At 50.1% G+C, this 17501-nt stretch overlaps 1 protein-coding gene across 1 annotated transcript in view; it reads left to right on the top strand.

The window, feature by feature from the left end:
* SCTR (secretin receptor) overlaps nucleotides 1–17501 on the top strand; it is a 74996-nt gene that overhangs the window by 32203 nt on the left and 25292 nt on the right. Inside the window, exons 3-6 of the mRNA XM_027562406.1 lie at nucleotides 4882–4989; nucleotides 9461–9564; nucleotides 15373–15470; nucleotides 16679–16811. Coding sequence (XP_027418207.1) covers nucleotides 4882–4989; nucleotides 9461–9564; nucleotides 15373–15470; nucleotides 16679–16811 — 443 coding nt within the window. The remainder of the gene's footprint in view (nucleotides 1–4881; nucleotides 4990–9460; nucleotides 9565–15372; nucleotides 15471–16678; nucleotides 16812–17501) is intronic.

The following is a 17501-nucleotide window of genomic DNA, read 5'->3' as shown; positions in this document are numbered from 1 at the left end:
CCCAGTTTTGTGCTAGAGCCCAGGGGAGGCCAGACCAGGATGCCATGCCACCTCTCTTTCATGCTCCACCTGTGCAGCCATCCCTCACTCGGAGCAGGAGCCTGTAGGGTGTGGGGTCCAAGGCCCTCCATTCACACCCTGGAGCAGTGCAAACGGGGTCCCTGCAAGCAGCCAGGAGGCCACTCTGTTCCCTGCTCCCCCGGCCATAGGCCTTCCAGCCCACCTGCACCAGGCACCATCTGTACTGTGGTCTCCATAGTATTTTTTTCCTTTATATCAATGGGTTGACTCTTTTTTTTCATCATGCTGTGCATTAGATCTTAGACTTACTCATCATATATGGCTTCCCTGGTGTCTCAGTCAGTAAAGAATCTGCCTGCAATGCAGGAGACCTGAGTTCAATCCCTGGGTCAGGAAGATCCCCTGGAGAAGGAAATGGCAACCCACTCCAGTGTTCTTGCTTGGAGAACTCCATGGATAGAAGAGCCTGGTAGGCTACGGTCCATGGGGGTTGCAAGAGTCAGACACGACTTAGCAACTAAACCACCACCATCATATATAACTCCAACTCTGTAATCTTTGACCAACCTCTCCGTCTTCCCCCCAGCACCCGCCCCTGGTAACCACCGGTTCTATTCTCTGCTTCTATGAGGTTAACTTTTTTGGATTCCGCATACCAGTGAGATGATAACAGTATTTGTCTTTCTGTGTCTAGCTTTTTTCACTGAGCACAATGTCTTCTAAGTTCATCTGTGTTTTCACACGTGGCAGGATTTCCTTTTTAAAGAATTTAAAATATTTCGGCTGAATGATATTTCATCGTGATTTTCTTTATCCGATTCATCCTTTGATGGGCACTAAGGTTGCTTCCATGCTTGGGCTGTGGCAACAGTGCTGCAGTGAACATGGGCTGCAGATAGCTCTTGAGACAGGGATTTCATTTCCTTCGGATGTGTATCCAGTAGTGAGATTGCTGGATCATTTGGTGGCTCTATTTTAATTTTTTTGAGGAAGCTCCACTGTTTTCCCCAGTGGCTATACCAACTTACATTCCCACCAACAGTGCATGAGGGTTCTCTTTTTTAAACTGACTTTTTTTTTTAACTTCAGTCAGTTCAGTTCAGTCGCTCAGTCGTGTCCGACTCTTTGCGACCCCATAAATCGCAGCGTGCCAGGCCTCCCTGTCCATCACCAACTCCCGGAGTTCACTCAAACTCACGTCCATTGAGTCGGTGATGCCATCCAGCCATCTCATCCTCTGGTGTCCCCTTCTCCTCCTGCCCCCAATCCCTCCCAGCATCAGAGTCTTTTCCAATGAGTCAACTCTTCGCATGAGGTGGCCAAAGTATTGGAGTTTCAGCTTTAGCATCAGTCCTTTCAATGAACACCCAGGACTGAACTTAGCCTCATCCTAAACAGCAATAACTACAAAATCATGGCTGTGATATACTTGTTGTATAACCTTTTAATGCATATTAACTTGTTTTTTAAAAGGTGTAACTATTAAAATTAAAAGTGTTCAACCGTGTACCAGCCACCAGAGCCTACCAGTGAGACGGGCTCCTCACATGTGGGACCAGGTCTGTTCCAGTGCTGAACCTGTCCTGACAGCAAGGCCAAGGCTGGGAGAGGATGGCCATGTCACAGGGCTTGGGACATGAGCAGTACCATGTGGAGTTAGCGTCCAGGCCTGCTGCCACCAACGGTCAGCCTGGAGGTGGGATCCTAGCTGCTGTCACCCTGTCTGTCACTTTGCCTCTTGGGGCCTGGGTTCCTCATCTCTGCTTTGGGGCAGTGACCCTACTTGACCCCTGCATTGTACAGCGCCAGCCTGGACAGCCCCTTCCCAGCCTTTTCTTCCCCCTGGCCAATAGGAAGGATATGGGCATAAGCCAGCTGTGGGGGGACCTGTGTCCCTCTCGCTCCACCCTCCCCCCCACCAGCTGCTCCTCCCTTGCTTTCTGTCAGCACCAGGCCATTGTCCCTGTGGGCCAGACCTGACATGACCCAGCTCAGGAAGCCTGCCAGATGCCCTGGCACCCTTCCCATCTGTCTGGCTAGCCGGACGTGGGTTGGGTTGTCCGGCCTCAGGGACTCGGGCCAGTTCCCTGGCTGACCTGATCAGCCTCAGTCCTGAAGCCACTTCTCCCAAAGGGAAGGAAGAGGCTCCTTCGTGTTCCCGCAGCGGGCAGCGCCCCCTGTGCTTCTAGGAGGAAGGGCGGCTGCGTTGTAATTCTGCAGAAGTCAGAATTTGGGCGGGGCTCACCCTCCAGCCTCCAGGTGCTGTGCCGGAGTGGAGGCACACCATGCCCCTCTGTCCAGGGCCTCTCAGGACCATGTCACTGTCCCAAGGGCATCTGGGGAGGTGAGAGTCACTCAGGGGCCTGGTGAGCCACGTCCATGGTGGGAACCTGGAGGACCGGTGCCCAGACAGTGCAGAACCTTCCTGTGTACCCTGGGGAGGTTCAAGAAGAAAGAAGGTCCAGCCCGCCCTCTTTCAGTGCACACTGTGAGAGTTGGGGTGAAGGCTCTGGAACATCCAGGGGGCGTTGATATGGCCCACTTTCCTCAAAAAACTCAGACACTGGTGCTTGGCCCCTGGAAGCTTCCACTGTCACTGTGGGAGCTCCATTAAGCCCCACTCAGTTCCTGTGGCATTCTCCTCCTCTGTCCTCTCCCCTCTTGCTCAGGGCCACAACCTCCCAGGGCTGCTCTGCCTCAGCCAGGCATCTTTCCCTAAGATACTGGGGCTGGTGCCTCTGGAGACAAGCAGGTAGGCAGAACCCATGAGGTGGCACCTGGGAGCCTGGCTGAACAGTTACCTCACAGCCCTTCCGTTTCCTGGCTGGGTGACTCCAGGTACCCACCTCCTTGCTTTATTGCTTCAGTTGTAAATGAGGGCAGATTTGGGTGCCTTGCAGCACTGTTGTGGGTTGAATGCTCTCCTGTGTGTACAGCACAGAGCGACTCCTGCTGGCATCAAGCAGAGCTGGCAAGCAGAGGATGTGGGATTCAGAAATCATGTGTGGCATCACAGCGAAAGCCCATTTACAAGGAGTGGGTGATGAGGAGGGGAACAGGGGCCAGAGACTTGGGCATTCATCCTTTCCTTAGACACTTGTTGAGTGCCTGTGCCTTGCGCAGTCCTTGTGGGCACAGGCCTCTGGCGGTCATGAATCAGACTGGATCCTGCTCTTTATATCAACTGCCTGGGGTGGGGAGCCATTTGCACCCAGGCACCAGGAGGAGCCCTGACCCCTCCAGCCATGACCTCCCCTGGCCTCTCACAATCATCTTGGATGGGTTCCCGGAGCCCAAGGCTGGTGTGAGCCCAGAAGAAGGGGCTTCTGCAGCAGGAAGGGAGGGATGCAGTATGAAGATTCTCAAAGCAAAGCCTAATGACCACGTACAGAACACCTGTAGGGAGGTCTTAGCCTGTAGATTCCTGGGACTCAGGACTACCAGAACCTCCCCAGTGACACAGATGTCCACTGCAGGATCAGTACCTCTAAAGTGGGGCAGATCGCCAGGGGGGCTTCACGTGGAGGGAACAAAAGTGTCCAGGAGGATGCTGGAACTTTGAGCCTGGTTTTATTCATGCCTGAAAAGAGACTCTTGCTCTTTATAAAAACTGGGAATTAGCCAGCTGGGTAATCCAGGGACCCCTTCAGACTGCACCTATCCGCCAGTCCCTGGAGCTAAAAATTGCCCTGCAGTTCAGAGGACCCAGCTGGGTCCCCCCTCCCAATGCCAGGATGAAACAGAAAAGGACTTGGTGAGGAAGAGGATTGGGGAGGATGGCGGGAGGGAGCTGCCATTCCCTGGCACCAGTGAGTGCCAGGCTTTCCACGTGGAGATTATCTCTTCCCCTGGACAACCTCAAAAGGAAGCCATCTGTTTCCCCAAAAGAGCTGAGGGCTTGGGCAGCGAGGTGTGGTGAGGAGGATTGGAACCCAGGTCTCTGGGACTCAAGAATCTTGAGTTCTTTCTGAAGGTTGTGGGCTCCAGGGTGGTGTGTTCTGCTTTGTGTTCCCCAAACTGGGTGCAAGGTGACTGCGGACCTCACGGTTCACCTCTCTTTCCAGTGTGCTCCAGACCTTCCTGGGTGATATCCTCCCAGGTGGCATGGGCCCCCAGAAGTCTGTCACAGGAGCAGTTTCTCTGATTTTCTTCCCCTGGGATCTACTGTGGAAGAATTGTTATGTTAAATGATAATTTTTAACAGAGTATACCTGCCAAGCATCGTACTTAAGTAATGAGAGAACCAGTAATACATTAACCACTGGTTCACAGGAGAATTCAAAGTACTGTATATATAAGGCAAATAGATGCAAAACTGGCTGAAAACAATTTCATTTAAATTTTAGAGAATTGATAGTCATGCAAATGCAAAGAAAATGACAGAAATGTGGATCCCAAATGCCTTTGGACAGGACTCATTAGCATGGCCATCAGTTAGCTACAATTTATAGAGTTGTGAAATAGCTCAAAGACACAAAAGGCCAGAGAACCTCAGAATCAGGTAAACCAGAAGGCCGTGCTTAAGACAGCGCCTAGTTTTGCATTATAGACATCCAGTAATTTTTTCACGTCAGAGTCTTTCAGTTACCTGAAGTGGGCCACTGATCTGGCTCTGAGCTTCCTAGCAGCCAAACAAAACAAAGAGGAAACAACCTCAAATTCAGTGTCTATAAGGACAGATATATACTAGCTGTTCACCATAAGTTCAGCTTTGTGTTGCATTGAGACCAGATTATCCTTGGGAGGGATGTGGGGGGGGGGGCGACACCAGGCACAGGTGCTGGGGATGTGCCAGGCTGTGGGGGTGGGGGGCTGTGTCCACGTTGAGACGCTGTCTGATGCTGCTGCTCTTCTCGGCAGGCTGCAGGGGGCTATGGGACAACACCAGCTGCTGGCCGTCCTCTGCACTGGGACAGACAGTGGAAGTGGCATGCCCGCGGTTCCTCTGGATGCTCGTGGGCAGGAATGGTAACAACTCAGCCCGGGGGCCCAACTGGGCAGCTGTGGGGCAGCCCTCCGGGTGGGCCTTGGCCTGGAGGCACCAGGCCAAGACATCTCTGGGGACGAGAGTGAAAGGAAGGATGGGAGTGGTCCTTGCTGGCGACTGGAAGCCTTGCTTGGGGGTGTGTGGGGTGGGCTGAGTTGTCAGTGCCAAGCAAGGGTCCAGGGGGCCAAGTACCAGGGAAGGGGTAAAGGGGGCCAGGCCTGTTCCTTTCTGCCCTGTGTTCCCATTGAGGGGCTACCCTCCTTCCTTGCACATTTCTGGTCCCTTAGCACCCAGGGCCTTCACTCCAGCCCTCGTGTCTGGGTCCCACTTAGCCTGGGCTAGCCTTCCAGGACACTTACTTCCTCTGTGCCCTCTCTACTAGGCTCTAATGATGAACTCTGCCCTCTCTGGAAGCTTCTGGTCTCCTGGGGGATCTCTCACCCGAGCAAAGCTGCAGTTTATAAGGATTTCCTTAATTTCAGACCAGGAAGTGAGGAAGTTGTCTCAGATACGGAACACTTAGGGACTAACAGGGACTAACGCTGGACAAAACCCTGTCATGTACTAGGCATTTTTACAGATTTAAACTTCAGTTGTCACAAAACCCCTGCAAACCACAGACCTTTTCTCTCCACTTGGCTTAAAGAGTGAGAATAACAAGGTCTGAGAGCAGTTTAGCCTTGGCTTCAGGTTCACAGCTGGGAGGCGGAGAGACAGGGGCTGCAGTTTCTTCTCTTGGCCACCCAGTGTCGCTGTGGGGCTGCAGGATCCTCCCACCTGCACGGTCTCACAGAGGCGCTGCCCCGAGTTCCATGCTAGGGAGCCAGGGCACGGTTGGGGGATGAGGGTCAGCAGGGATCATCTCAGCCTGGGGCCTACTGTGCTCGTACCCAGCTGCGGGCCCAGGGAATTGGCCAGCCCAGAACCATAGGTCAGGACCAGTCCAGCCTCAAGTTACCGAGAACATTTTGTCCTCTACCTGCTCTCTGCCCATAAATCCACCTTGGGTCTGGAGTCTGAAGAAAGTCTCTTCAATAGTGTCTCGAGGGTTCCAGGGCACCCCACCCCAAGAAAGGAAGGTGTCCAGTGAGAACAAGCTGGTGCTTCAGACTCTTCCTTTTGAAAGAAGAAAAAAAGTAGAATAAACAACTGTTTCTCAGGGCACCTAATACATGGGCCCAGGCAGAATGGGTGTCTGTGTGGCTGGGAAACCACAGGCTAGATTATGTACCCAGATACTTGTGTGTCTGTGCTGGAGCCTAGAATATTCCATCTAGGATGCATTCCTTTGATTCTTAAGAGGGCCCTGGTCTTCCAGTATTTCTTCTTTAAAAGCACACTTCCTGAGTGGGGTCAGGCCTTGGCTTTCTTTCCCTTCTGTCTTGATGGGGGATGGGAGCCTTATAGCAGCAGAGATTCCTAACCTGATGAGGCTTTTGAGAGTCAGATAAAAGCTTTGACCTGGCTCTTCCCTGGACTGCTGGCGTGTGCATGCACACACAAACACACATTTGCACAAAAATACTGACTGTACTTTTGGGGACCCTTGAAGTGTTTACTGACCTGAACCTGGGTCAGAACCCCTGACATATTAGGAATTAAACTCAGGGGGAGTGGATGGGAGCCCGTGGGAGCCCACCCTTTGTCTCCTCTGTGGTTCTACTAAGAACCATGTCAGCAGAGGGCACCTGGCCTGCATCTCATGCAGTGTTGTCGTGGGAATCCTGCTGGGTCAGTGAAGAGAGGCGTCCAGACAGACAGTCCAGCCTCCAGGGATACACTGTCTGATAACCACTTCTGGATTCCAGGGAGTAAGTGTGCTTTTATTTCAGTTTCTTGTCCAACCAGCCGCCCTTTGACCACCATTTTTTTCTCTCTGACAACCTAGCTTGCTTGATTTAATAACAGAAAGCTTCCACTCATCTCCTGAATTCCAAGACTCCAGGCCCCACCATTTCTGGTCTAATTTAGAAAGGCCAGAGGCAGAAGGGAAGTAGCCCTATGGCGCCCTCTCTGTGTCCAGCACCAGCCTGGGTTTCCTGCCCCGTCCTGCAGTGTAGGTGGTTATTCCTATTTGGTACAGAAAAGTGACGCACATAAGGGCATGCAGCAACCAAGAGCCAGTGCTGGGTTTCAAACTCAGATTCTTGACCCGTGCTCCAGGTTTCCTGAGCTGTCATAGACCTGGCATGCCTAGAGCCCAAATGCCACGGTCTCCTGCTAGAGTTGCCTCTGGGATCTCAGGGAGGGGGCAGGAAGGAGGGTGGGACAATGACGGCCCACATTGTGGCTGGGCTCTGTTGCCCAATTCTGGGCCTTGGTTTTCTTATCTGTGAGATAGGCCAGCAAAACCTCCCTCAGAGGAGTGCCATTAGGATCAGCAGTTTAACATAGTGGCTAGTTCTAGAAATGGCCACCATGTTTCTCCAGCTGAGTGGAATCTGTTTGGTCCTAAACCCTGAGAGACAGTGGCCTAGACCATGGGGCCAGTCAGAGAGAAACACACCAGGCCCAGCTCGGGTGGCTGGGGAGCCTGACAGGATATTGACTGGCGCAAAAGGAGCAGCAGGACTCCTTTGTTCAGAGCTGGGGTCAGCCCCCTGCAGCGGCCAGACCTGGGGACTGGAACTTGGCCCCCCTTGGTAGCCCAACGTGGAGGATGCAGCCGAGCCAGTCACTGCAGGCAGGGAAGCTCCCCGCACAGCTTCCCCAGACTTCTGTCTTGGCTTGGCAGCTCTTCTACCCCAGTCTTCAGGCTCTTGCTCTAAAAAGCTCCTCCTGGGTAAGCTCTTCCCTCTTCCCTTGTGAAAACGTTTAGAGCGGGCTCTTCCTCCTCCCTCATTTGTTCTCCTAGCCAGCCAGCCTACAGATGTTTGATGAGCAAGGGCTCTGGGGAGGCAGGCTCTAGGGAGCCCCTGGAATCTCTGGGAGGGGAGGCAGGGGAGCCACGGTCACTTCCGTGTGAGAGGTGCACACTGCAGGCTTGAGAGACAGAGAGGGCTGCAGTGATCTTGTGGTTTATAGTACAGAGAAGCACCGAAGAGAGGCTCCCTGGGAGGTTATGTGTGTTAGCTCTGCTGATTTTCAGACACTGGGGAGCAGGGTGTGAAGTTATATATAAAGTAGAACTTCTGGGACTTCCCTGGAACGGGTTTGATCCCTGGTTAGGAAACGAAGATCCTGCATGCTGCACGGCCAAATAAATAAATAAATAGAACTTCTTAGCGCAGGAGTAGAACCAGGAGCCTGTAAAAAGTTACCAACCGGGCAGATTTCTCTGGCGCACTCACCCATTAGATGGCTGTCCCTGATAGCTCAGTTAGTAAAGAATCCGCCTGCAATGCAGGAGACCTGGGTTTGATCCCTGGGTTGGGAAGATCCCCTGGAGAAGGGAAAGGCTACCCACTCCAGTATTCTGTCCTGGAGAATTCCAACCCATGGGGTTGCAAAGAGTCAGCTGCAAAGACTGAGTGACTTTCACTTTTCAGGGCCTGGGAGCAGAAGAGCAGAGTAAGAAAGGGATTAGCACAAAGCCTGCAGCTAAGAATATAGGCCTGAGCCCCGGGGGTCAAATCCTGTGTTCTACGTTAATGGGAGTGTGGTCTTGAGCAAGTTCTTTAACCACCGCGTGCCTCAGTTCTCCTAGCTATAAAACAGGTGTAGGATTTTCATGTCACAATACCTTTTACTATAAAAGTAACAGTGCCGACCTCATAGTCTTGTTAGGATTGAATGAGTTAATACCGCTCACATGCTTAGAGCAGTGCCTGGCATATAGCAACAACTGTGTATTGTTATAGTAGAACATGAGGTTTTATAACTGAATAAACACACGGTCATTAGTGTGAGGTCAGTGTTGTTTGGTTTGGGGTGTGTAACCTGCTGTTCTTAAGCACTGCATACGGCCTCTCTCATCATTGGAGGCATTGCCATGCCTGCCAGAGGAAGGTTTTATTATTCTCTGAGGGGCACCCAGGTAGCTGAGCAGTGACCCTGGAAGTTGTGCTGGGCCTGGGGCCTGGGACATGTGTCAGTCACCTCCCTTGTTGTGGAGCCTGGTGCCTGGCACAGGGCGTGTGGGGCACGGGGTGTGGGTGAGGCAGTGGGGACCCCGGGGGAGATAAGCAGTGCTCAGAGGCAGGGGGGCTAACGGTTCAGGGCCCACCAGGTTTGCAGGTCAAGTGATTCAGAACCGCGGCTCTGTGTCTCGCGTGCACACGTGCATCCCCACTCGGGCTGTCTGCCTACACCTTTCCTGCCACTTTTCCGGACTGACTCTTTCAAAGCCTTCAAGGGTGAACTGAGCAACTGGAGCTGCCCTGTGTGGTTTGGAGAAACGGACAGAGTGACAGAAGGAAGCTCCCTCCACCTGTAACTAAGGTGGGCAAGGCACCCAGAAACCTGGCCATCAGTCCGTCCCTCCGCTCACCACAGGATGCTTGGTCCCCACAGGTTCCATGTTCCGGAACTGCACACAGGGCGGCTGGTCAGAAACCTTCCCCAGACCTGACCTGGCCTGTGGGGTCAATGTGAATGACTCCTCCAACGAGAAGCGGGTAAGCCTGCCATGCCTCCCTGTGGGGTGGAGGTGCCTGGGGAGATAGAGTGAAGCTGGCCCAGGGCTAGGTCAGGTGACCCGGGGCTGCCCTTCTTAGCCCCACACCCTCCCAGCTCTCTGTCCTGGCCCACCAGCCTCGAGGGGATGTCCCTGAGGACCGTGGCACAGTGAGAACTGCCATGTACCGTGGGGACGCCGCGGCCAGGTTGGCATGAAACCCAAAACGCAGTGACTGGGGCTAACTGCTTGGGCCAGTAATGAGTCTGAACTTGCCCTGTGGCCTTGGTGGGGGTGGGGAGGATGTAGCCTCTCTGTGGGTCAGTTTCTTCATCTGGAAAATGGGGTGAGTAATAGTCCTGAGCTCGTCAGGAGGAGCAGAGTGAGCCCTGGAAGTGCTGGGAAGGGTGAGAAGCCACAGCACCTGCTCACAAAGGTCCCTTCTCAGAGGAGACTCAGGCTCCAGGAGGCAGGAGCATGCAGCTGCAGGCAGACCTGGTTTAAGAGAGGAGGCTGGCGTGTGGGCACCCTGAAGAGGCCATTCGGTTCAGAGTCCTTCCTGAAGGAGATTGGATGGGGGATGGTAGTGGGGGATGGAGTTCCTTCTCTCCCAGGGCTTATCATCCAATTAGGGAAGATATGCGAGGTCTTCAGATCCAGGTGGAATAATTTAATAGGGATTACGCATGGTCTTAGAGGGCCAGTGGATGGGCCCAGACCTTTGTAGACTTCCGTCTCTGTCTCTGACCTATGTGAAGACAGGAGGCTTATGTGGATCACATTTGTAAAGTCCATAAGATTCAGAAGGATCACATGTATAATGGATGGCAGGATGGAGGTTCAGAAGGATGCGTAGGCTGCAAGTGACAGAAACTTCCAAGGGGCTTCATAAGCTAATGTGGCTCATATAACTAGGATGCAGGGGATGGGCATTGGGCGCTTGTAATGAAGCAGCACCCCAAAGCCACTCAGGACGAGGATTTTTCTATCTCTCTTCCTGCTAGCCTGGTGACTTATCCCGGGGCTGGGATCCTGTTGTCATGTGTGTGCCGATGACGGCAGCCGCAGATTCCCAGGCCTGCTTGTCCAGGAGGAGGGACAGCCTGACCTCTCTGGCTAACTTCAAGAAAGCTTCATATGCAAACAGCCCGTAAGCCCGTTCTCACATCTCACTGACCCAATGTGACTTGAGCCTGTCCACCTCTGCACCTTTCCTGGCAGAGGGATGGGACACATGCATGGCTTGAACCAGCAGTTCTCAAATTTTTTGGCCTCAGAACCCTTTTATACCCTTAGGAATTACTGAGAACCCTAAAGAGCTTTTGGATTTGTGAGTTTTCTCTGTTGAAGCCACACTTAAGAACTGTTGGCTAACATTAGTCAGCTGGATAAAAACAAAGGCCAGGGCCAGAACTATGATATTCATGGCTGGGTTGAAACTCTAAAATGCCAGAGAAGGCGCAGAGATTTAACCAAGATAAATGCAAAGTTCTGGACTTAACTGAGAAAATTAATTGCCCAAAAATAGTAAAAAAAAAAAAAAAAAAAAAGACCTACTATAACTTTAGCTCATGTAAAAAAATATTAGAATCCCTAAGATTGGTATAAGTTTTTCCAGACCATGGGATATACTGGTCCCTGATGCCAGACCACAGACAAGCACAGGCTTTGTCTTTTTTCTTTTTGGCTGTGTGGCTTGTGGGATCTTAGTTCCTCAACCAGAAATTGAACCTGGGCCCTTGGCAGTGAAAGTGTGGAGTCCTAACCACTGCCCTGCCAAGGAGTTCCCCACAAACTTAGTCTTTTATGCTGAGAATTGAATCATCCTTTCTGAGTGTGAAAATGTCTTTTTATCTTTTAATCAAATGATTGTGAAAGTATGTATTTACTGATTGTCTTTTTGCAACTTCCTGACTTGGCATGCACCAGTTGCGAACAGTGGACTCAGATTAGCAGAAAGACCAGGCAAAGCTGCCATGTGGGTACATAAAGCTGACTTTCTTTACCCGGAGCAGAGGTTCGAAAACTACGGCCCTTGGGCCAAATCCAGCCTACCACCTGCTTTTGCAAGTAAAGTTTTATTGAAACACAGCCACATCCATTTGCATTGCAGGGGCTGAATTGAATAGTTGCAAAAGAGATGGAATGTTTAAGCTTACATGTTTGCTGTGTGTCCCTTTATGGGAAATGTCTGCTGTCTCCTAATGTAGAGGATGGAGAAGGACAGGACCCAGTCAGGACACACAGCAAAGAGACAGGTAGCCTCATCCAGGACTGATGGCAGCAAGGCTTCCTTCTGGACCCCTAGCCCTCTGGGGGCAGGTGTTACAGAGGTTGAGGGCACTGAGGTCATGTCTGGCTTCGGGGGAACAGGGCTCTTTTGGGGTCAGATCTTGAAGACAAAGGCAGAGCTGGCTGGGATGTCCGGAGGGTCACCTGGCAGACAGTAACCCAGCCACAGGACAGCATGGGATACTCAACTTGGACCCTCCACACTTGTCATCCATGCCTCCTCGCGCTGCCACAGGGTGACCCACTGCTCCTGACCCAGGACTGCAAAACCAGGTGTCTCCTGAGTGAGCTGATACCCTCAGCTCTGAGGTGTGTCCCGCACATGGCAAGATCCTAGGGATGGCACATCAGTCTCCAGATTTTTGACATTTCACTACTCTTTGAAATCCTAAAGGCTAGGAACCATTAACCCAATGCAACCTGCTGCCCTCTTGCTTCCCCGCACTCATTCCTGAGAGGTGGCTCCTGGCTTCTGGAATTGCAGTCACCTCAGTGGGGAAGGGCAGTGTCACATGGTAGCTAACCTGTAAAAAGTCCCCTTTGCTGTCAGAAGAATTTTGGTCCCTCTGAGTCAAATCTACTTTCTGATAACTTCTGCCCTTTCTGGAGCTTACGATTCAGTCTTACTCTTTTATACATCAATCATTTTAATACCCTTCTTCCCTAAGTTTGTTTCCTTCAGGATGTGGTGCACTCAAGTATTTTAATGCACTCTTCAGATGACATGGCCACCCCCCTCCGGAAATGCTCCAGTTCATTAATGTTCCTCTTCAAATAACATACCCAGGCCTGGAACACTCCAGACATTCCAATGTGGCTTGCTGTTCCACAGCACTCCATTAATGAAACCGAGAAGAGGCCTAATTGTTCTAGCAGCTACCTCATGCCTCATACTTCATAGTATGGAACAGTCTCAGACTGCTGACTCAGGCTGAACAGTGGATAGTGGGGTAGAGGGTGAAGACGGAGAAAATTAACAAGGACTGAGTGTCTTCTAAGGGCCAGGCATTGTCTAGATACTCTACCTAATACCACATCTGCTCTTCCAAAAAGCCTGCACGGTGGATATTATCTCCATTTTACAGATGAGGAATCTGAAGCTCCCAGAGAAGTTTAGTGATTTGCCTAGGGTCACACAGAACTCAAGTGATTTGCCCAGGACTGGTGAGTAGTAGCAGTCCTAGGTTTGGAACCCTTGTCTCTTGACTCTGAAGCCTTTCTGTGTTCCCTCTGCATACACTTCTTTAACACCATGGAGTGTGGGCCACTCAAACCTCAAGGTCATTTTTGTATAAACGCCTGTCAGATTTCCTCAATAGTATCTGTGTGCTGGTGTTTTCTTGTTACCCTTTCCTTCTGGTTACAAAACAATACTTAACACTGAAGAAAAGTGAGAAGTACAGAAAAAAGTACAAATGAAAATAATGACTGTATCCACCAGTTTGTAATCCAAAGTTAATCACTAATAATATCTAACACAACTCCTTACAATCTTGTTTCTGTGAATGTGTGAGATTGAACCACCTGAGATGACCAATATTCAATCTTTTTTGGTCTTCAAAAAAGGGAAGAGTCATACAATTCAACAACACTTTTCTTTGCATAAAGCAGAAATCACACTGTACCTGTAAAATGTGTATTCTGCCTTTTCACTTAGCATTATGTTATGTCCTGACATCTTTTGAAACTCTTGATAAGTAGCATTTTAATATAGCCTAATTTTGAAATAATTTGAATTTAAAAGAATTTAGTTAACTATTCTGTTGTTGGGCATTTGCATGCTTTTCATTAAAAATAGTTCTGTGATAAACATCTCTCTCTATATATATGTTTTTATATTTCTGATAATTCTTAGAATTAATTCCTAGAGGTAGAAGGGAAATCAGAAGGAATGCTTGTGGTTTTTGATCTGTACTACTTTCCAGAGAGACTGAGCCAATTTTCACTCCCACTGTACCCTCATCTGAGGCTTCCCTGGTGGCTCAGTAGTAAAGAATCTGCCTGCAATGCAGGAGACCAACTGCAATGCAGAAGACATGGGTTCGATCCCTGGATCAGGAAGATCCCCTGGAGGAGGAAATAGCAGTCCACTCCAGTATTCCTGCCTGGGAAACTCAATGGGCAGAGGAGCCTGGTGGGCTACAGTCCATGGGGTCACAAGAGTCAGACATGACTTAGCAACTAAACCACCACCACCATGTAAGTTCACCTACATAGAATATTAGTACTTTTGAATATTAGTTAATTTGGTTGGTAAGAAGAAAAAAATGGTATGGCATTATTGCTTTACTCTTTATTTGTTTGGTTCTTTTAGAGACTGTTGTACAATTTATTTTTTGAACCTAAAAAATATAGGTCTTTACATTTATTCCTATGTACATCATTCCACTCCATTGAGATGTTGAGTCAAAGCTGAGCCAGTAGTGTGTAGTGGCTGCTGAATAAGCCAACGACTGCCTGGCTGCATTAACAGGAGTGCAGTGTGTAGAAGAGGGATTGCCGTGTATAAACCGGGTCCCACTCTACTTCTCCCTGGTCAGACAGTACATCTGTAGCTTTTCAAGTGTCTGGTTCAGGGTGTCTTGTTTAAGAAGGACATTCACAAACTGTAGCGTATTAATTGGGGGAAATGGTGGTGGGTAATGGAAAGAGATTAAAGACAGGGAATACTGAATGCTGAGTAAGCGGGGAACAGTTGGGCAGAAGAGCTGTATTCCGAAAGGACAAACCTCTCTGTAGCATCTTTGTCACTCTCCTATAAGTCTAAAGCTATTCTACCGTGAAAAAGTTATTTTTAAAATAATGATGAAAAAAATGGGATTTCCCTGGTGGCTCAATGGTTAAGACTCTGTGCTTCCACTGCAGGGGGCACAGGTTTGACCCCTGATCTGGGAACTAAGATCCCACATGCCGCACAGTACGATCTAAATAAATTAAATAAAGATACTTAAAAAAATGATGAAAAAAATAAAATAATGATAGGCTTTAGGTATAAGACAGATTCACTTTATTTGCAGTGACTCCAGAAGCAGAAAAGTGACCAACAGGTACAATTTAAAAGTAATAGATTTTAGATTCATTTGAGAAAAAAAATCTAATACTTTGCACTATTGTATACCCAGTGAATTCCTCAAGAACCAGTGAAGACACCATCCAAAGCAGAAAAGGGACCAATAGGTACAATTTAAAAGTAATGGGTTTTAGATTCATTTGAGAAAAAAAATCTAATACTTTGCACTGTTGTATACCCAGTAAAGACACCATCCCTGGAGGTATTCAAGCAAAGACTTGAATTCAGGGTGGCAATCAGAGGCCTTGTGTGTGGGGTAGAAGTTTGAACTAGCATCAGGTAATGCCCAAAGTCTTTTCCCAAGCCAAGATATCATGCATCTATGAACTTGTGTCCTTGGGGTATGAACAGAATAGCAGTCAGAGTTGAAGGGGTTCCAGCCGCCTGGAGCAGGTGAAAGGGCAGATTCAGCCGGTGGTAGGTGCTGACACAGGCCTCTCTCTGCAGTACGAGTACCTGCTGAAGCTGAAGATCATGTACACCGTGGGCTACAGCTCCTCCCTGGTGATGCTCCTGGTTGCCCTAAGCATCCTCTGTGCCTTTCGGTAAGAACAGGTACCAGCTCCCCATCTCCCTAGCCTTCCCCAGGCACAGCACTTTGGGTCTCTTTTATTTGCTCAGACCAGAGAAGGGAAGGTCTGGTGGGCCACTTTGTCTTCTCTAGATCTAAAGCTTGCCTGTGGCAAAACACTGAAGTTTCTGTGACCTCCTTCATCCCTTCATTCATTTGACATTTACTGAACATCACTAAGAACTTACGGTGCTGGTTGCTTTAAATGTATTATTTCTAATGTTCACACAATGTAAGAGATAGGTATCACCCTCATTTTACAGATATACTAGCCAGACTCATGTTTGCAAGAAACAGAAATCCATCTTAAAACATCTTAAGAAAAGCAAAGGTGACCTGAAGCATTTAACTGACAATTTCAGGGGCATCTGGCTTCAGGTGTGTCTAGGTGCTCAAAGGTATGAGCAGAACTAGGTCTGTCTCCTACCATTGCTTTGCCCTGCATTGGCTTCAGGCAGGCTTTATGCAGGGACAGTAGAGACAACCACCAGCAGCTGCAGAGGCACATTCTACTAGCTCAGCAACACCAGGGCAGGGAGACCCCTTTCTCCACTAGTTGCAATGAAAGTCCTGGGAGAGCAGGCTTGGGTCACGTGCCCAGCCCTGGGCCAATCACCACAGCCAGGTGAGGAGTGCTCTGATTAGTCAGGTCTCTCATGAGGGTGGGAGTGCAGTTGTCTGTACCCAGAGCTGGAATGGGTACCCCATATGAGAGCCTGGTTCCTGTAGGGAAGGAGGGGAACAGGTGACAGCCTTCTGCCCCTACCACAAGGGGACACCTAGGCTTTGGTTGGTGAAAGCCTTGCTGAACTAGGTCGTGTAGCTGAAAAGAGGTGGAGCCTGGATCTGATTTCTCCCCAAAGCCTGTGTACTTTCTGTGCCACATGCCCCCTTCCCCACCCTCCCTTCTAACAATTCTGGGAGCTGCAGGAGGTGGTCGAGGCAGAATCGAATCTCACTCTTATAATCTCAGCTTTTTTTTTTTTTTTTTTCAATTGCAGCATGAAACAGAGTAGGCTGGCCACTGGGGGTCTGGGCTCTCATTCAGTTCTGCCAACAGGGAAATTCATAGAGATGCCACGTCCAGTACCTGGGTTTCCCTGGTGCATGGGGTAGGGGGTGGGGGTGCTGAGCTGAACCCTCCGGCTCTGCCACCTATGGCCCTGCATTCTCTTTCTCCAGGAGGCTCCACTGCACCCGCAACTACATCCACATGCACCTCTTTGTGTCCTTCATCCTGCGCGCCCTGTCCAACTTCATCAAGGATGCTGTGCTCTTCTCTTCTGACGATGCCACCCACTGCGATGCCCACAGGGTAACATGCCCACATGGCCCATGGTGTGGCCAGGCCTGCCTGCTTCCCCCCAGCCCCATTCATTGAGGCTGGATTTAATGCCTAGAATCAAAGGGGCCAGCACTGGGGCTGGAATAGGAGGTTCAAGGAGTCCCATGTCCCCACACGTGCAGCCGGGGACTCCTATGAAGGCAGTTTGCTGAGAAGCCAATGGGGCTACTGTTCAACTTCCAGTGTCCCGGAGTGGATCAGCCTCTCTAGGTATTAGACACATAGCAAGGCTCCTCCTTCCTCTACTCCTGCCAAGTCCCAAATGTAGACAGATGACAGAAGTCTAGAGATGGTTGGGATTGTAGAAAGAAAAAGGTGGACAGGTCTGCATCTGCATGCCCAGATGTGCAGCAGAACATAATCTCACCCTCTTCCTCCTCCTGAACATGCAGAGGAGTCTTCATTCATTGCAATATCACTCTGTGTATCAGTTGAGAATCTCTTCTGCTGTACGTAACATAAAACTATACATCAGTGGCTTAAACAGCTGGGGGTTGTGCCCCACAAAAGCAGTCCACAGATGGGCAACCCAGAGCTGGCACAGTGGCTCCTTGCCACAATGAACACAGTCCTTTTCCCTGTCTGCTCTGCCAGTTTTGATCCCATGCTTTATACTGTGTGTTAGCAATATGCCTGCTGCAACCCCACACGTCACATCTA

This window comes from Bos indicus x Bos taurus, chromosome 2 (assembly GCF_003369695.1).
Source record: "Bos indicus x Bos taurus breed Angus x Brahman F1 hybrid chromosome 2, Bos_hybrid_MaternalHap_v2.0, whole genome shotgun sequence".
NCBI lineage: Eukaryota > Metazoa > Chordata > Mammalia > Artiodactyla > Bovidae > Bos > Bos indicus x Bos taurus.
The sequence above is the reverse complement of the archived record's forward strand: the minus strand, read 5'-3'. Positions and strand labels throughout refer to the sequence as shown.